Source organism: Capsaspora owczarzaki, assembly GCF_000151315.2.
Source record: "Capsaspora owczarzaki ATCC 30864 unplaced genomic scaffold supercont2.4, whole genome shotgun sequence".
Taxonomy (NCBI): Eukaryota; class Filasterea; order Ministeriida; family Capsasporidae; genus Capsaspora; species Capsaspora owczarzaki.
Genome location: NW_011887295.1, coordinates 1335119 through 1353710, shown reverse-complemented (window position 1 = coordinate 1353710; position 18592 = coordinate 1335119). Strand labels below are relative to the sequence as shown.

General features: G+C 50.6%; 5 protein-coding genes across 5 annotated transcripts; 1 reads left to right on the top strand and 4 right to left on the bottom strand.

Annotated features, from left to right (window-relative positions):
- Position 1: 1 nt before the first annotated feature.
- CAOG_03206 (hypothetical protein) lies at positions 2 to 3481 on the bottom strand (the record flags this gene model as incomplete). The annotated part of the gene is made up of 8 exons (XM_004363988.2): positions 2 to 265; positions 370 to 504; positions 590 to 833; positions 916 to 1108; positions 1201 to 1453; positions 1551 to 2290; positions 2407 to 2764; positions 2882 to 3481. The coding sequence occupies 8 exons, from the start codon at positions 3479 to 3481 to the stop codon at positions 2 to 4; spliced, it is 2787 nt and encodes a 928-aa protein (XP_004364045.2).
- A 684-nt stretch (positions 3482 to 4165) lies between these two features.
- On the bottom strand, positions 4166 to 6206 carry CAOG_03205 (hypothetical protein). The gene is made up of 7 exons (XM_004363987.2): positions 5901 to 6206; positions 5676 to 5770; positions 5396 to 5525; positions 5144 to 5295; positions 4774 to 5014; positions 4501 to 4643; positions 4166 to 4416 (listed from the first exon to the last, which is right to left on the bottom strand). The coding sequence occupies exons 1-7, from the start codon at positions 6105 to 6107 to the stop codon at positions 4365 to 4367; spliced, it is 1020 nt and encodes a 339-aa protein (XP_004364044.2). The 5' UTR covers positions 6108 to 6206; the 3' UTR covers positions 4166 to 4364.
- A 436-nt stretch (positions 6207 to 6642) lies between these two features.
- CAOG_03204 (serine hydroxymethyltransferase) lies at positions 6643 to 9838 on the top strand. The gene is made up of 10 exons (XM_004363986.2): positions 6643 to 6669; positions 7331 to 7435; positions 7519 to 7632; positions 7755 to 7819; positions 7921 to 8036; positions 8163 to 8365; positions 8513 to 8679; positions 8857 to 8975; positions 9070 to 9432; positions 9528 to 9838. The coding sequence occupies exons 1-10, from the start codon at positions 6658 to 6660 to the stop codon at positions 9758 to 9760; spliced, it is 1497 nt and encodes a 498-aa protein (XP_004364043.2). The 5' UTR covers positions 6643 to 6657; the 3' UTR covers positions 9761 to 9838.
- A 3292-nt stretch (positions 9839 to 13130) lies between these two features.
- CAOG_08674 (hypothetical protein) lies at positions 13131 to 15788 on the bottom strand (the record flags this gene model as incomplete). The annotated part of the gene is made up of 2 exons (XM_011271983.1): positions 13131 to 14652; positions 14746 to 15788. The coding sequence occupies 2 exons, from the start codon at positions 15786 to 15788 to the stop codon at positions 13131 to 13133; spliced, it is 2565 nt and encodes an 854-aa protein (XP_011270285.1).
- A 410-nt stretch (positions 15789 to 16198) lies between these two features.
- Positions 16199 to 17164, bottom strand: CAOG_03203 (hypothetical protein; the record flags this gene model as incomplete). The annotated part of the gene is made up of 3 exons (XM_004363985.1): positions 16199 to 16291; positions 16371 to 16886; positions 16955 to 17164. The coding sequence occupies 3 exons, from the start codon at positions 17162 to 17164 to the stop codon at positions 16199 to 16201; spliced, it is 819 nt and encodes a 272-aa protein (XP_004364042.1).
- Positions 17165 to 18592: the final 1428 nt, after the last annotated feature.

Genomic DNA, 18592 nt, shown 5'->3' with positions numbered 1-18592 from the left:
CTTATTCTGAAAAGAAAAAGTTTACAGCACGATTCACATCAAAGTTGGCCGCGCGAAGGTGATGCTCAAGACGAGCGGCGGGCACATCTTCTCCAACGATTGCTTGCATCTCAGCCACAAGGGAGGAAACGGCCACGCCATCATCCACTGAGATTGTCTCTTCTGGAAATTCCAATTCAGGCGGCTCTGTCCCGAACGAAGGGACGACCAGGTTGCCCAGAAGCTCCGCTTGCTTGATTTGTTCATCTCGCTCCTTTTGTCGTTGCTGGAGTCAGGTTGGCCGCAGAACGACGTCGGCAAAGCGAATGCAAAAAGGTCAGCAGCTCAATCAAATAGCACCGCGGCAACAAGCACTCCACTTGGCTTTACCAAAGCAGCTTCCAGGTGTTGCTGATGCTGGACAACACGGCGCTGCAACTCGGCAGCGCAATGAGGATCGAGTTCTTGAATGTCCTCTTGCATGATAACGTCGCCATGAGAAACGATAAAGTCCATCGCGGCGGCCTGTTTACAAGATGAGAGACGATCCAAGTGAGATGTTTGTTGCTTGTTTTGTTGTTGTTGTGATGATGATGGTGTTGTTGCAAACCTGTAGCTTGGGGATGGAAAAGCGGTCTGCGACCGTCACAAGAGCAATGGCATTGTCCTCGTCAATGCTTTTCAGCAAGTACTGAGTGCAAGTCTCGCGCACAAGTGGCATGGCGAGCCGCTCTGCCAACTCTAGGAGATCGACGGCAGCCGTCTCGGACGTGGACAGGTCGAGGTCGCCAGTGTAGAGATAGTTGAGAAACAGCATGAAGCTTTCTGGAGGGATGTCAGGCATCGAGATTTGACTAGCAGCGGGCAGAATGCAAGCAGAGTCAGCGGAAAAACCAAACGCATTTGTTCGCAATAATGTCAGATGCGACTGCTCACCGATTCAGCGCTTCCTGCATGCCGTTTGTCAAAGCAGCATGAATCCACTCGCTGGCTGAGGCAACGACGACTCGATGGGCTGGAACAGCGGAGCCGTCGGACAACACAAAAGACATGTCGCCAGTGGCGTCCCTTTCAGTGTACAGCTGCTGCATGCTTGAAAGGAAGGAGATGCCCACGTCGTCGACCAGCTCTGGAGGAATAAAAAAAGGCCATTCATGGCGGATGAGTGCGTGAGAACGACTGTACTTTGGGTGACTTGTCAACCAGACGAGAGAAACTGACCTTCCTCGACCATTCGGCCAGTGCTGTCCGCGCTGGTGGAGGCAGCGAGCGCATCCATGCTGTCGACCTCGCTGGCACTTAGCAAGTTCAAGGCCACCAGTTGCATGTCAAACTCTTTGGACTGCACTTGATCGCGGAGGCGCTTGATAAGCGGTTGAACGGCCTCGGGGTGCTCAATGAACTGGTTCAAACCCATGGAAACGCCTTGGGTGGTTGCCGAGATGAGCTTCTTCAGCCGAGAACCGCGCAATGACTGGCATTGGAATGACAGCCCCAATTAACAAAACATGAGAGCGACAGCAAGTGAGCAGCAAGTCGTCGTCGAAAACACCACAAAAGCACTCTCGTACCCGCTCAAGGTTTCTGGTAAACTCCTCTTCGTCATCCTGAAGCACGGAATCGCGCATGTATAACAGGGCGCCCGTAATGCGCTCTCGTTGCTTGGATGGATCTGCCTTCAAGACTTTGTCACACACCTTTGGGATGGCTTTCAAGTACTTTCGAAGGCTTTTGAATGCGGACTTGAGCTTGGCGTAGGAGCGGTACTTGGCAAAGACTGACATGCTCCGCAGAACGCCTGATCGCTCCGAACGACCCGCGGCTGAGGACGCTTCAGCATGCTTTCGCTTTCGATTCTGAGCCTCAGACTGCTTGATGACCGAGGCCAGTGTGCGCAATCCGACACCCAGGTCCTTGGCAAAGGACGAGATGCTCTGCAAGGCTTGCACGACGTACGGCTGCAGCGACGTGGGCAGCGCGACCGACGAGACGTTCTGCTGTCGCAAGGCGGTGGCGAGCTTATGCCCAACTTCAAGGTTGATGCGATTCAAGATTGCCATGCATCGCAATGCCCACTCTTGCAGATTCGTATACAGCACCTTCTGTTGCTCTCTGCTCAGCGACGCTCGACGACGACCAAGCACGTCCGCGCCCCGAATGAAGAGCAAACCAGCCACGCACAAATCCGCGCCATGCTGCTTTGCAACGCCAAGCACAATCTCTGGACGATCCAGAGACACTTCAGGACGACGCGCAGTAACCAAGATTTGCTGAAGGATGGCTTCGATTCCGTGCGTGTATGTCATGACCTCTGTGTGGAGCATGAGAACAGTCAGACTTTTTTTTTTTCTTTTTTCTTTTTCTTTTTGTTTTTTTGGTTTCGATCAAACAGAAACCCCCTTTTCGCCAACCCTGCAATCGCGGTACCTGCAAGAACGGCATCATCCGTAAACAGCTGCACGCACTGGGCTTCAAGACGACGGAGGTGCAGCGCCTTTGCAAGTTGGGAAAGAGGTCTTGCAACCTTGACGAGCTCTGGCGGCGCCGTGTCCGTGTACAAAAAGAACAAGAGCGCGCGCAACACTCCAGCATCAAAGGTTGCAAGCCGAATGCTGTCCTTTGCCGGGTCTTTCATCATGCCAACCAGTTCAGGACACCGAAGTTGGAGAATCGCAGAATGCGCCTGCAAAACAACTCCGTCGCTAGCTTGGAACGAAATGTCACAAAAGCTCGCGTCCTTGAGAGCCCGCTCGAGTGAAAAGGTCGAGTGCTGTCGTCCTGGCTCCTGTATCGCAGCCAACGCCCACATTTCGAAAAGCAACCAAAACGGAATTGGGGGATCACGTCAGAACGCGAAAATGCAAAATTCCAACATGCAAGATAAAAACCAGCTCGTCCGTACCCGAACCAAGACCCAATGCATGCGGACTGTGTCAAGCAACAGGACTTGATCACCCTGCTGCACTTCAAAGACCATGGCTCGTTGGTCGGACGATAAAAGCGTCAACAAACTGTCGTCTTTGTTGCACTCGTAGTTGACAAATCGATGCAGCTTGAGAGGTCTGAGCGCGTCGCGCGACTCTGGAGGGACGACGATTCTGAGATCTCCGTCGGCCTCAAAGGTCAGAATCGATCCCTCGAGCAGCAGCAATGAAGCGCTGGAAATTTCGAGCATTGACTGGCCATCGTTGGAGCCAGCGGCTTGATTGCTTGATCCAGCAGCAGCATCAGCAGAATTAGCAGCATTAGCAGTAGAATGATTGGTGTCCAGATTGTCGTTGCCTTCAATGTCGTCAAACTCGTCTTCGTCGGACTGATCGTCCTCGTCCTCATCGTCGTCCGAATCATTCATCGTCGTCGTCGTCGTCGTCATCATTATCGGAATCGTCCGATCCACTGTCGCTGGCGCCGTAGTTGGCAGTATAGCTTCGACTTGAACCTCGAGCTGCTCGACGGGGCAACTTTGGCGTTCGAATGGCTCGATTGACAAGCTTCTCAGCATTGTTGATTTGCTCGTCAATGGTCGGCAAAGACGACAGCCGGCATTCTTTGAGCTGCGAAATCCAGTCAATCAAAGTAGAAATTCAAACGAAAGGGTGAGGCAAGCAAGCTTCAGACGTAAGGGTGCATGAAGGAAAGGTGCAAAAGGGGAAGGAGGAGGAAGGCGAAATTGAGGCAGGGTCAATGACTGAGACGAGACCAGAGTGGTGCGCATCCAACGCCAAAGGTCGGACAAAGGTGTGCGTATGCATCAGTACATGTCGAAATGCATGCGAGTGCGTCGAAATGCGAGGCGGGAAGAGGGCAACCACGGCGGTCAGTAAGAAGTAGGCGCCGCGCGAATCGGTCATCAGCGTTCACCGGCATTGGTGTCAATTTGAGACGCCCGCCGCCGCATCTCAATTCAATGGATGTGTACTAGTTTGATAAATGCGACTTGTAATGTGAAAAGCGGACGGAGCGCCGAGCGAGGCGAACGGAAGGAGAAGGAAAACAAACAGAGCTTGTCAAGCGAAACACTTGAAGAACGCAGACGTCATAACTACTCGCCTGCCAAGTACCAGTCAGCTCAAAGCCGTCGTCGTTGTTGTTGTCGCGGTCATCGTCGTCGTCTAGACCATTGTTGTTGCGGGCGTAATTGAATTCGCCACGAAACCGCATTGTCACAAAAAACTTGAAAACAAAGAGCAAAGAATTTGTAGACTGACAACTCGGAACGAGCTTTCAGTCCCAATAGAATAAACATCAAAGGCACGAGCAAAGCAAACATCAGACAGTAGCTACAACAGAAAGTAAAAGCAGATAAACGAAAAAAAAATATCGAACGACGCGTGTCTGCTGGAAAAGATCAAGCCTCAGCACGCTGGAGAAAAGCATGTCATTTGCTAGCACTCCAAGTTGAGCTGGACGGCACGATTGTTCAAGTGCGAAATCCATCTGCAAAGAATCCACAGCGTACAAACACGGATGAGCAAGAAGCTTTTCAAATGGAGAGCCAAAAATCCAACGCCTCTCCCTCACTGTTGCATTTCACTGTCGCTGTCTGCAATCAGCAAGAACTGTCGAGCTCCAGGTTTGGACAGAGTAAACTGGAACGGTTTGCCACCGGTCGTGGGTTCAGCTCGATACCCTTGCAGTGCAACCGCTCCCAATGCGACTTGGTCCTAAGTAAAAAACAAAAAGTGAACAAAAGTGTCAGATCAGGCTCTCATCTGGAAGGCGCAAGACCAGATGCGCATCGAACACATCCCCCAAAGAGAGAGAGAGGCGCATCGACCAGCAAAATTCACTCACCACAGGCAGCTTGTAGTAATACAATGTGTTGCCCTTCATGATAAAGTAACGCCTGCGCCAGTTCTTGGGAGTAAATCCAGAGCCGCCTTGCTTTTGCATGTAGCCAGAGTGGTCTGGGTTTCGAATCGACTCGGCGGGCACATTCACATTGTGCGTAACTTCGTCTTGCATCACATCATCGCCAATTGTTTTGACGCCGGTTGAGTCTTCAAGAATGGTGTTGTTCAATGTTTTCATCCATCTGCGCAAATGACCAGCATGGTGGTGAGTCGCATAGGCGGTGGAAAGTGGGAAAGCGGGAACTCGGGCATTCAACTAATAATTGTTAAAAAAAATTGAAAAAAGAAAAAAAAAAAAAAAAGAAGCTTACAATGCTCGATCCTCCTCGTCGCCTGCAGCGAAAAAGTAGGTACGGGCACCAGGTCGGCGTGCCTGGAAACCATACTTCATGTTGATTTCACCCTCGGACGCCGGATTGATGGTGTAGCCAGCCAGAATGAGAACGCCTTTGACCTCTGGAGTCTGGAGCAATGAGGAACAAGTGAGCAACGACGAATCACTCATGTGCCTTCGAAAAAAAGACGAATAGCCATCGGCATGCGGGAAGGTTTGAAGCACGTACATGCTCGTCGGGATAGTAGTAGAGGACGCGTCCACGCAGAACGAAAAATCGGCGCTTCCAGTTCTTTGGCTTGAGGCCGGTTCCTCCTTGCTTTTGCAAGTAGCCTTTCAATATCACTGGCACTGCAGTACTGGTTGTCAAAAAGAGAGGAATGAGAGGAGTGGAGAGAGAGGAAGTGAGCCAGGCAGTTGCAAAACGAGGACGCAAGCGCTCAGTCAGCAACGAAGAACAGTGCGCCTTTGCAATCAATCCATCAAGCAAAGGAGAGTAACGGTGTTACATGTTTTGAATGTCCTTGACGGTGCGAGGATCCGTGAATGTGTTGCGTCGGCGGTTGTGGTCGACGTAATAAAACTCGCCGTCCTCCAATTGGGCCTACAACCAACGCAAGCACAGCATCCGAGCCAGAACAATGTGAGCATGCTATTTGTGAGCATACAGCAGCCTGTGACTCTGTGGTGTGGGCTTCAGTACACGGGTCATGACGCTCGTTTTAGTCACGTACCTGCTCCCAGCCATACGGGAGCGGACCGCCGTCGCCGAGCGCGATCGCAGCAGCCTTCCGGCGGGCAGTCTTGACGTCCTCTGGCAGCAGGTGCTCTGGGATGGACCAGTGGGTGGTCCGCGTTGTGTGATCAACGTAGAATGTTCTGCCGTTGCTGGTGACTCCGCGCTCCCATCCGCTGGGGAGGTGCTCGTCCGAATGGCTCATCTCGCAAACAAGGAACAAGGCAAGCAAAGAAAACAAGCAGAATGGCGTGCGTGTGCGTGTGTGCGCGCTTTGTGAAGGCGGTTTTGTGATTCTGAAAACCGAGGCACACAAACAAGTCAATGGAAATTCAATTCAACGCAATTCAACTCAAATCGTCGTTACAATAGAACAACAGCAAGAACAAAAGAGGAATGAAGCGAGCACCCATCAGAATTACAGAATGACGGCGAATGCTCAAGTTCGATTACCACTGAAGTTAGACGACCAGAATCACGGACTTGTGAATCGCTGTGAGGCGTTGATTTACAGCTCGGTGTTCCGCAGCTGAGCCTGAAATCACTACTGAAGCGTATGAAATGAAATGCGAAAGTCATCGCGTTTACGAATGAATATCGTGCAGAACGAGGGGGAAAGACCGATGAAGGTTTGTGCCATTGAATTTCACTCTTCTTCAATCCTTCTCGTGATTTGCAAGTGTTCTTCATTCCTTGTCATTGTTTCCTTCCTAGGATTTGTCGCTGAAACGCAGTCTCAGTTTTTTGTTCATTCAATGCTGTCTTCGGTACACAAAGAAGCAAATTCTCAATCGCATGTCCTTTTTTTTTTTTTTTTGGTTTTTTTTTTTTTTTCGCTTTTCCATGCTTGTTTGCTGCCGTTTTGGTTTTTTTTTTTCTTTCTTTTTTCCCCTCCGCGCCCCACTTGCAGCAATGGCATTTTTGAGCGTTGCCTGTTTGCCGAGTGAGGATGGGATGTACCAAAGAGTCACAGTGGAGCCACAGTCACTCTGAAGCAGGCGCTGGACTGGACAGGACAGCTGGGAAGCGAAACGAACGGGCCACACACACACACGTCCTGCCACGATCACGGGCACTGCAGTCGCCTGCTGTGGGGCTGTCCACCAGCTGCCACCCGGCGTGCGTTGGTTTTGACGTTGGGTCAAACGGGTGCGTACTTCCCATCGACGTCAACAAACGCCGTTTGGCTGAAGGGGGGGGGGAGAACGAGACAGACAAAGGCAACCCCAAAAAAAAAAAAAAAAAAAAAAATTCTTGTTTTCTTGTTTTCTTGTTTTCTTGTTCTGTTGTTCATTTCCATTGCATTTCCATTATTATTATTGCCTGGGTATTGTTCGATCATCATCATCGTCATCATCGTCTTCATCGTCATCGTCAATGAATCCGTGTTTTGCTCACTTTGGACGTATGGCCAATCCACTGGTCCAGATTGCTCGCTCTATCAGCGCCTCGTCGGCCGCTCGCTCTACCGCTGCCGCTGCTGCTGCTGCTGTCACTGTCGTCGCGACCCCTTCGTCTCGCAAGATCTCCGATGTAACACACTGTGGCGTAATAACTCGCGAAAGGCTGGCTCGCGAACCACGCTGACAAAGGGTCGTTCGTTTTTGTTGTATCAGTTCTACGCCGGCCTCAAGGCGAGCGATCCCGAGGTGTACGACCTCCTCAAGCGTGAGCATGACCGCCAAATCCGCGGTCTCGAGCTGATCGCCTCGGAGAACTTTACCTCTCGCGTGAGTCGTTCTTGATGCCAAAATGAGATGATGAGATGTTGTTGACTGATTGATCTTTGACGCTGTGGTGTGTGGTGTGTCTGTGTGTGTGTGGCGGGCGGGGGGGGGTGTGCGAATTGCAGCCTGTTATGGAGGCGCTTGGCAGCTGCTTCACGAACAAGTACTCGGAAGGTCTCCCTGGCGCTCGGTACGGCTGCGACCTTGATTGATCACTTTCCTCGAGTCGCTCATTTTGCTTTGTGATCGATCCTTGCACCCCCTTTTGCTGCTTTCTGTTTGTGCTGCCAGTTACTATGGCGGTAACGAAGTGATTGATGAGAACGAGCGACTCTGCCAAAAGCGCGCTCTCGCTGCGTTTGGCCTGAGTGAAGACAAGTGGGGCGTGAACGTTCAGCCGTACTCTGGTACGAGATATCCGTTTGGACGTTTTTGGGTGTTTTTTACCCGCAAAGGAAGGGCAGGGTACTTGGAAGTCTCAGACCTGTGCTTGTACTAACGTTGCTCCCTGCTTGCTGCTTCTATGTGGATAGGCTCTCCGGCCAACTTTGCAGCCTACACTGCAGTGCTCAACCCGCACGATCGCATTATGGGTCTTGACCTGCCCCATGGTGGACACCTTACTCACGGCTACATGACTCCCAAGAAGCGCATTAGCGCCACTTCGATTTTCTTCGAGTCCATGCCGTACCAGCTCAACCCCGAAACGGGCGTCATTGACTATGACAAGCTTCAGGTGAGCCGCAGAAAAAGATGTGAATGCGTTTGATTGTTTGAGTCTGCTGGAATTTGGATTGCTCACAAGCTTGCTTGTTGTTGTGGTGGTGGTGGTGGTTGTTGTTTTGTTTTGTTTGCTTGTTTGTTTGACTGTTGCTCTTATCAGGCCAACGCGCGTCTCTTCCGCCCCAAGTTGCTCATCGCTGGTGCTAGCGCCTATGCTCGGCTGTTCGATTATGCTCGCATGCGTCAGATCGCCAACGACAACGACAGCTACCTGCTCGCTGACATGGCTCACATTTCTGGTCTTGTTGCTGCGAAGGTCATTCCGAGGTAATTGCCGTGAATGTATTGAGGGTTGGTTTGGAGAGCTATGGGGGTTTTTTTTCTTGTTGTTGTTGTTGTTGTTGTTTTGAAAGTTTCGTGTTCTCTCTCTCATCGTTGTTGTTGTTGGTGGATGCGTCATGTTTCACTTGCCAATTTCCGCTTTTTGCTTTTTGTGCTACATAGCCCATTCGATCACTGCGATATCGTCACTACTACCACTCACAAGACGCTTCGTGGACCTCGAGCGGGCTTGATTTTCTTCCGCAAGGGCGTTCGCAAGACTGGCAAGACTCCAGCTGAAGGTGAGCATCTTGGAATTTTGTCGCTTTTTTTTTCTTTGGCTTTGTTGAGGGTTGTGTTTGTGACTCCAATTTCTTACATCTCAATCGGAATTAGACATTCGCTACGATCTTGAGGACCGTGTGAACGCTGCGGTCTTCCCTGCGCTTCAGGGTGGCCCGCACAACAATGTTATTGCTGCGATTTCCACAACTCTCAAGGAAGCCATGACGCCTGAGTTTGTGGCATACCAGAAGCAGGTCTTGGCCAACTGCCAAGTTCTTGCCCAGGTCCTCAAGTCGCACGGCTACTCGCTGGTTTCGGGTGGCTCTGACAACCACTTGCTGCTTGTTGACTTGCGTCCGCGTGGTCTCGACGGCGCTCGTGCTGAGGCACTTCTGGAGGCTGTTGATATCACAGTGAACAAGAACACCACTCCGAGCGACAAGAGCGCCCTGGTTCCTGGTGGCTTGCGCATCGGTAATGCCTCTCTTTCTCGCTCTTCGTGTGACGTTCATGTTATGGTGAAACCCCATTTTGTATTCACGCGATATTGTTTGTTTCATGTTGTGCAGGTACTCCCGCTATGACTTCGCGAGGCATGAAGGAGGCCGATTTTAAGCAAGTGGGCGAGTTCATCCACCGTGCTTTGGAGCTTGCGATTGAGCTTCAAAAGACTGCTGGCCCCAAGGTCAAGGACTTCAAGGAGGCGCTTAAGGGCAAAAACGCCGTCAGCGACAAGCTCGCAACTTTGCGTCATGAGGTTGATACCTTTGCCCGCAAGTTCCCTATGCCTGGTTTCAATTAACGCCCGCTTCACAGAATCTATGTGATGTTTGTGTCACGTCTCGTTGGGCCACCGAATAAAGCCGTTGAATGTCGAAGAATTGGTCACCCCTTTTGTCTCCCGTCGCAGTTAACGGTGCTCAAACGAAAAAGGAAAAAAACAAAAAAAAAAAAACAGTCCAAATGATTGCTGGATAGTTGCTCCACCCCCTTTCTCCTGCGGTAGCCAGGTTTTCCGGTGGGTTGAGTGTTTCGTTTCGTGACCAGATAACAAAGTTTTAACAAAGTGTTTCCACAACATCCTACATAGCCGATATTGGTTTCATGCCGTGAGTACCTGGTTTTGTGTTTTGTTGGTTTAATTGTTTGTTAGTTTGTGTTTGTTTGGTTGGTTGTGTGGTTTTGCTGTAATCATGTTAACATTATTTTATAGTTTTGCAGTAACAATACATGTAGTTGGGGTTGCGGGACGGGTCGAGTCGCACCCACCTGCAGTCTCGGAGCATGCACCAATTGCAGCGAGGTCAGCCCGTCCGCGGCTCCTCGCCAACAATCCCCGTTGTGGGCCAAGTCTGATCGCCAATACTTTGTTACTTGCCACTACAAGTGCTGCTTTGTGGACGCCTCGAGGATGCCGAGGGGAGTCTGCGTCAATGTCCTCGAAAACCTGGTTCGAGAAGATTCTCTTCGTTCGGTGCCCAAAGAATTGTATTCATCGCACAACCCTGTACGTCACAAATTAATACGTGCTATATCATCCTCCATCAAACGTCACATTTTCCTCTGTGGGTGTCGATGCTTAAATCCATTGTGTGTGAATGCGGTTGTGTTTGCTAAACAAAAAAATTCCCTCCATTTCTCGCTGTATGTCAGCATCATAACATGGCAACCTGTGTAATATGAGACTATGTAAACCTTTGTATCGATTTATCGAGAAAAGGGGTCGAAAAGTCGTGATCACACTTGACTCCCGGACATTTTTCCGATTTTCAATTGTTGGTTTTTAATTTTCTGCTTTAGTTCTCTACAACACGCCAACGTCGTGCTATTCGCTGACAACACACATCGATGGGTTTAAATTCATACAGTATTGTGCGTCCGAAGATGAAAACTGCAATATGAGTTTGGAAATAGAAACGGACGATTTGGTTTTTAAACATTTGAAATGGTACAAATTTGTAGTGCGATTTTGGACAAAATGCTATCGATTTGGGTTTTAAAAACACGAAACTGTCCAAACTGCGCCCGAGTTGGTTTTTGCCAAGATAAGGTCTGGTTTTTTGGCGCGAACAATTTGGAATAACAGCTTGAAACTGAAAATTCGCACTCTTGGTTGGGAAATTGCCACTTCATGTTTGGGATTTGCAAACACCCCCAGACGAACCTGCTCTGTAGCCATGCCCAAACGTCAAAACGAGGCGCAGGCCACCGAATCACGCGCGCCGCGGAAGTGTGTCCATCTAGAAGACCCCGAACGGAAGCGGATCATCGACTTGGCGGTTGATCGCGCCTTGCCTCTCGTCACGGTCGCCAGCATGCTCCATCACCCCATCAGCACTGTGTCCAACGTAGTGCAACGTTTCAAAGAGCGCGGAGAGTGGACGTCACATCACGTCAATCCCAAGGGATGCCGTGTGCTCACAGCGGAGCATCTCCATTTTCTCGAGATGGAGCTCGACAAGAACGTCAATGTGACCAATCAAGAGCTCCAGGACCTCCTCCTGACGACATTTGGCATTCAAGTGCATCAAACAACCATCGGGCGTGCCATTTTACGACAGGGCTTCACGTTCAAGCGCGTGTACGAGCAGGTCAAGGTGAAAAATTCGCCTGAAATCAAAGCCCAACGCAAGAAATGGGCTGAGCTCTTCGAGGCTTTCCAGACACCTGTGGATCGCTTGTTCTACGTGGACGAGAGTGGATTTAATGCGAATCAGCATCGAACGCGAGGTCGATCTCGCAAGGGCGCTCGCGCAATCGTTCAAGTTGGCAGTATTCGTGCAGCGAATTTCACGCTCATTGCAGCGATCGGAATGAACGGCGTTGTGTTGAATGAGATCCAGCTCGGAGGCGTGACTGGCCATGTCTTTGCGGAGGCGATGACGAAGCTGTTTGACACGCTCGAGGCAAAAAAAGCCGTCGACACCGCCGCTTCTGGCATCGCTGTGGATGAGCTCCCAGTGCAACAGCTTGAGCCCGACCTCCCCCTTACAAACGTGGTTGAGGACAGTGTGTCGATCAGTAATGCAGTTCACGTGCCACTGTCATGCCCCACTGGCATGCCTACTTACTTGCATGCATTACCTTGTATTGTTTGTCATGTCTCCCATACTGGGAATGGTTCATTCGTCAATATACCTTTATTCATGAACATTGCCTGACAATCGACGTACCTTTGTACTGACTCTGACAATTTGACGAATCAACATTTTGTCACCCAGTGTTCATCGACAGACTCTTCTCCCCGACTGCCACGACTGCTGCATCTCAAGACGCCGCAGTGATCACGACTCGTTTTCTCTCTCTTTCTGTTCTGCCACGTTTCTTTCATTTTTTTTTCTCATTTCATTTCATTTTTCTTCGCTTCCTTCTCTTTCTCCCCTCATTCCCACAGTGGAAAATTTTTTTGCGGATTTCGGACCAAAATTCGGTCAAAATTCGGAAAAACCGAATTTATCATTTTGTCGGTCAAAATTCGGTGCCTCAGCAGAGCGAGAATATGGCGATAGCTCGACGTCTGATTGGTCAGAAATTGCTTTCTTGGTCTCCTTTTATATTATTAAAAAAGATTTTTTTTAATTTTAATAAAATTTATTTTATTATTGGTTTCCATATTTGCACAAATCTACAAAAATCTCAGATCGCCCCCGCCTGCACCTTGCTGGTGCTTTGTACTTGCCTTTGGAGGGCGTGGCTCATAGAGCTAGTCTCCCCACTTTCTCCGGACGAGTTTTTTTTCCCCCTCCCCTTACCCCTCCCCAGCCCTCTGGCGCCTTCCCCTGACCTCCCCTCCCCCTCCCCTTGTTCCAGTAGCCATAAATAAAACTTACAATCACCCAGGAAGAGTCTCAGCTCAGTCAAAAATTTCATCGATCCAACCCTTTGGCCAGCCATTAGGATTGCGGTGGGTTGAGCGAGAATGATGCATTGGCAGTCAGACACCCCGCCCCTTGCACTCGCATCTTGCACCTATATCACGTCAAAGCTTGTAGCTCGAGCGACGGGACATTCAGTGCAACTGGATCGCTAGGCGGCTTGGTCAAAGTACCGAAATTTTGGACTTTGCAATTTTTTTCCATCTCAAATTTCACTCTGCTTTGCAATTTGTGCCTTAGGTGCTCCGTCGCTCTCGCTCTGCATGCATACGTTTATTCAACACACTAGTACCAAGTTCACGACGCATCCTCGTCAGCCATTGTGCTCGCCCTTTCACCCTGGGAGAAGATTGACGGTTGGGATGCAGCCTCGTCCCAGTCGCTCGTCTCGTCCTGGGCATCATCGTTGAGTGCACGACCGCTGCGCTTCCTCCGGGTGGTTCGAGGACGCTTGCACCACTTTGCGGTGCGATTGGGTGCAGCCCGCCGCTTCACGCTTGCAGCACCTCTTGCGTTGCTAGCCAAAGCACGGTCTCCCCAATCCAGCTCGCCATCATTCTCTTCGGCGTCCTCGTCGTCGTCGTCGGCTCCGTCCTCATCAGCATCCAAGCCGGCATATCGACGAGGTTGCTGCGATTGCGAGGCTGCACGGGTGGGCGGGCGCATCCGCTGGCTGATTTCAGCTCGCTCGGCCGCAAGGCTTTCAAAGAGCTGCCGCGCTGCGCGGGGAACTGCTGCTTCTGCTACAAGAGCAGCTTGAGCTGCCATGACTTGTCCTCGACTTGGGCGTAGATCCTGCACGGCCTTCTCAAATCCTTGCGGGGTGGGGTCTTGTTCGCACGATTTCTGCAACTCGCGCAGGCGCGCATTGGCCGTCGTGAACACTAGACCAGGCGTGTGCGTGCTGGGGTGAATTCTGCCAGCGCGAGAGACAAGCTGGGGAGTATGACCCTGTGATGCCCCAGCTGCTCTGGAGGCCGCGGCCTGGCGCTTGGATTGTGCAAGGGTGCGATTCGAGAACATACTACGATACGCTCGTTGGGTCGGCTGCGAATCTCTCACGTTGTACATCATCTTCGTGATAATGGCGATTCGTTTCTCAAACTCGGCGTCGTTAAGTCTCTTGCGCAGGCTTTCTAACTCTGTGCAGATGGTCCAGAGTTCAGGGTCGGCTGCTTGTTCTTGTTCTTGTGCTCCGACCGGCTGGCCGTTGTCATCGTCGAGATGGCTCTCGTGGCCGGATTCCTCGGGCAAGTCGCACGCAACTCCATATGTCGTGAGGGGAACGCTCATGGAGGGTGCACCGCTCACCAAAGCGTATGGGCTGTCCATGCCGAACATCGCCAAGTCTCCGAAGTGTTGAGCTGCTGCGCGAATGTGCACACAAATCATGCCTCCGAGATGGCCAGCACTGCAGAACCGAGAGTGCAGAGCGACTACGCAGCAGCGAGCTTTAATTTCTGCCAACTTGGCAGTAATTTCGTCCAGCATCTCGTCCGAGTCACTCAGCTCCCATCCAGTCCGGATCTCGTCCACAGCTGCCTCCAACTCTTGAGGGATGTCTTGGTTCAATGCAATGACGACCGCCAAGCCGAGGTCCTTGTCCAGTGGCAAAACTTTGCCAGTATCGTTCATCCGTTTGGCGATGACTTCATCTTTTTGCACCTTGGCACGCACAGCCCGGTTCATTTGCCAGCTCCCCTTTTGTGTTTTTGTGCAGTAATACGCGTTGATGTGGTGAGTAAAGGTCTGGAGAAGTGATGTGGCGTCGCGGTTGCGCAGCCCTCGAAACCATTTGTACTTGAGCGAGTGGAAGAATCTAAACAACGGCGCTGGGGGAGTCAGAAACTGCATACCCAAACACAAACTGGCAAAACAAATTCCATCACCAGCAGCAGCGACAGTGGCTCACCTCTCAACAAAATTGTTCGTATGCACCGGCATCAGCGTGTCGCGGTCTTGCCCCAGATACGCAATCGACCATTGTTCCAGCTCGCCTCGTGTCATCCAATGAACCCGCAGATACTCTAGCACTTTCTTGTTGTGCTGAACCATCTGAAGAGTGGTGGCGATCGCAGCTTGCACCTCGTCTTCGTTGGCAGCGCGTTGCACGTAGTGCAATTGTGCAAGCACCTGCTTGATGAGAGCTTTGTCGTCTTTCGCCTTCAGATGCTGGACGAGGTGACGCCGTACGGCTTGGTAGACGTGAAAGATGCAGAGACCAACCTTTGCTTCAGGAAACACGGTCTTGATTGCATTTCGCTCAGCATCGCATTTGTCAACAACAATGCGCTCTGGCCGGAAGGCACTGCCCAAAGTGTTTTGGAGAGTCGAAAGGAACACCTCGTACTCGTAATTGGTCTGCTTGGACGAAATCATGAATGCCAAGGGCACTCCCCGACCAAACTGGTTTGGTGCAACGATCGCTGTAGCGGTAACGCCAACGGTGGAGACCCCACCAGTCGAATCCATGCACACGATTTTGGGGCGAAGGCGATGCCAGATAGCGTGTTGGCACGGTGTGCACACAACGATGATGAGCGGAACGCGTTCGTTGAGATCGTGGCAGACTTTACGGCCTTTTGCCGGCGACGGGCAGCTGCAGGATTGAGGCTGATAGAACAAAACATCGCCATGATTGAATGCGCTGCCAGAACACGAAGTGTACCCGACAGGAGCATGGTTGTGCTGGCAGGATGCTGACGTTGACTGTAGATTCGTCGCCAACTCGTGCAGGCGAACAGCATCAGGCGAAGCACCGCCCTTGAGTGCGCGCACCAAGAAAGTTTTCACCGCAGCGTCGCTCGGAAACCACCGAGTGCTTTCCATGAGGACCTCCCAGGATGGCTTAGGTCGAGGTGCGGTCGAGACATGGCGAACAAACTCCAAAAGCACTTCTTCGCAGGAACGGGTGGCCAAGCGGTCAATCATCCAGGCTTCGAGTTTCTTGTGCATGCGCTGCGTCGTCGTCAGCGAGCCGTCACAACAAGCAGGCTCATGTTTGCCAGTACGGCGAAAAGCAACACCCACTCGCTGGTACCCCTCATCTCGCTGTACCACCAGAACATATCGTGTCACAGTGGAAAATTTTTTCCGAATTTCGGAAGAAAATACGCCGAATTTTGGTCAAACAGTTTTTTCCAGTTCTATCGGTGAAAATTCGGTTCAAAATTCGGTGCCTCAGCAGAGCGATGACGGCAATTAGCTCGACATCTGATTGGTCAGAAATTGCTTTCTTCGTCTCCTTTTACATTATTAAAAAGATTTTTTTAATTTTTAATAAAATTTATTTTATTATTGGTTTCCATATTTGCACAAATTTACAAAAATCTCAGATCGCCCCCGCCTGCACCTCCTGGTGCTTTTTACTGGCCTTGGAGGGCTCGACTGGCAGCACGCTGGGCACGCGTCTGATGTCGCCGAGGGCCACTTTGCTCGCCTTCCGTGCAGAATCGCATCTGTTCAAGTAGAAATCACACTTTAGTCACTGTTCTGTCCCGTGCACTGCATCTGAGCATCTGACGAGCAGTCACTTACGCGTTTGCTTGAACGAGACACGTTGTGGGCCGGCCGATAATCGCGGTTGGATCGCCTTCTCACCAAGCCACCGGTGCAGTTGTTGTCCTGACGCGAATCATCTTGATCATCGATTTCAGCGCTTGTTACACGATCGTTTGCCTCGTGGCTTTCGCTGTCGCTGGATGCTGCAGCGAGTCCACTATCCGACGAAGCAGGATGCGCGTCATCGTCCTCGCTCTCGTCTGCCGCCGCCAAGTTGGAGTTTGTGAGCAGGCTTTCGCTCGAACTGACGTTGTTGTTGTTGTTGCTGTCGTCGCTGCTGTTGTTGCTGTCGTCGTCGCTACTGGGTTCAGTGTGGAAATTGATGTCGTCAGTGGCGCCAGCTGAAAGGTCGATGTCGGGGAGGGGCTGTGACATGGCAATTGAATCGGCAACCTGCTGTGCTTCCACCATGACTGATTCTTGTGCATCTGGCGTTCGAGCTGTCGCGCGCTTTTTAGCATTGTTGTTCAGCCCACGCGCCGAGTCATACACCTATCAAACATCAGCTCAAACTTAGCATTTCGGTTGTAGTGCTTTCGCCGATCGAACAACACGCGTACCTTGTAGAGTACATCATTGACTTCATGATGCTTGTGCGATGTGACGAGTGCCAACAACCTGTTTTGGAACCAGAGCTCTACTCCCTCATCGGTGTCGGTTGTACCGGCGGAAAGTTGCTCTGGTGTTTTGGTTTGGGCGCTTTTGAGTGCTTGCCGTAGATGCTTTGGTAAAAACCACTTCGGATACCGAGCATGAAGATCGCCAAACATTCCCCGGACCTCTCTGACCCATTTAACCTCCCTATACTCACTCAAGCCAGCTTAGTAAATTGACAAACATCACACTAGATCCCATCATACACGACTGCTGTGCGTACTTGCTCGAGCTCACCTGCCGGGACTGAGACAACAACTCAGATTGCAGCCGCATTGTTTGGGATTGCAATTCTACGACTTGTGCGCGAAGCTGTGATATGAGCTGGTTGTTTTCTGAAACGATGGCCGCGTGCCTATCCTCTGCAGCACGGAGGGCCTGTTTGACTTGATCCAACTCAACCGTCGCCCGCTGAGCCGACTCAAGGGCGAATTTTTGGGTATCCATTATGTGCTGGACAAAAGGGGCTACTTATGATCATATTCCACGGTGAGGGCGGGAGTGCGAGACAAGAAGAAAATCATGTGATTTTGGGCGCGAATTTTTGAAAAATGCATTTTCCCGCCAATTCACGCCCTACCTGATTTAAAATTTGCATTTTCTCCCTTTCTATCGCGCTTCTGCAGTTCCTTCACATCTCTCTCGTGTCGTTCTTGTGTATCCATGTGAGATGAGTGTTTTCCACGCATCCGCGCAGTCGGCATCGATCTGCAGGCAGCAGAACGACCGCATCTTTCTTTTCTTTTTTTTTCTTTTTTATCGCGCCTTTTTATCTTTTTTTTTCTTTTCTTTTTTTTTACCTCCATCCTCTTGTCCTCCTGACATCAGCATCGCTTGCGTGCGTTGGCTGCTGCACAGTCAGAGAGAGGTAAAGCTCAATGACAGACAAGCACCACAAGCCGCGCAACGGCTGTGTTCGCCTTCTTCTTTGCTTTTTTTATCTTTTTCTTTTTGTTGTGGCACACTCACAAATGTCACTGCTGGCCATCTCGATCTGCACTCGATGTAGCACAAAAAAAATAATAAATAAAATAATAAATAAATGGTAGACTGAAGCAGTGCCAGTACAAAATAAAATTAAATTAAATTAAATTAAAAAATAAATACAATAAAAAATGAACATTGAAAATAAAAAAAATAAAAAACAGAAAGCGCAACCAAACAGGTTCGAACCCAGTTGCAAAAAGAAAGAAAAACCTTCAAGACGCTTGGTCTAGACAGCTCGAAGTCAACGATGGGCGAAATGGGATTCGATCGCAGGCATGAAACTACACTTTCTCATCCTGCTCCAATCGCGCGTATCTCGATTGGACAATATGTCATTATATCTCAGAATACTACAAGTCGAGAAAAGGAGCACGAAACACCGCGAAAAGACACGCAAACGGTGAGAACAAGCTCACTCGTTTCGTGTTATCGCCTGTCCTGTCGCTGCATTGGCCCCTTTTGCCCCGCTCGCTGCTTTGAATGATACTAGAATGAGCGGTCGTCCTAACGCCATATTGTATTATGGTGTGCGGGGCGCGGTTTCTGCCATTTTGAAG

Excerpts from the sequence above, each read along its gene's own strand:
- CAOG_03204 (XM_004363986.2), top strand. Across the intron at positions 7,820-7,920 it reads GAAGGTCTCCCTGGCGCTCG|TTACTATGGCGGTAACGAAG; the intron begins GTACGGCTGCGA and ends TTGTGCTGCCAG. Across the intron at positions 8,680-8,856 it reads GCTGCGAAGGTCATTCCGAG|CCCATTCGATCACTGCGATA; the intron begins GTAATTGCCGTG and ends TGTGCTACATAG.
- CAOG_03205 (XM_004363987.2), bottom strand. The coding sequence starts at position 6,107 with ATGAGCCATTCGGACGAGCACCTCCCCAGCGGATGGGAGCGCGGAGTC. Across the intron at positions 5,526-5,675 it reads GTCAAGGACATTCAAAACAT|TACTGCAGTGCCAGTGATAT; the intron begins GTAACACCGTTA and ends TTTGACAACCAG. Across the intron at positions 5,015-5,143 it reads GACGAGGAGGATCGAGCATT|ATGGATGAAAACATTGAACA; the intron begins GTAAGCTTCTTT and ends TCATTTGCGCAG.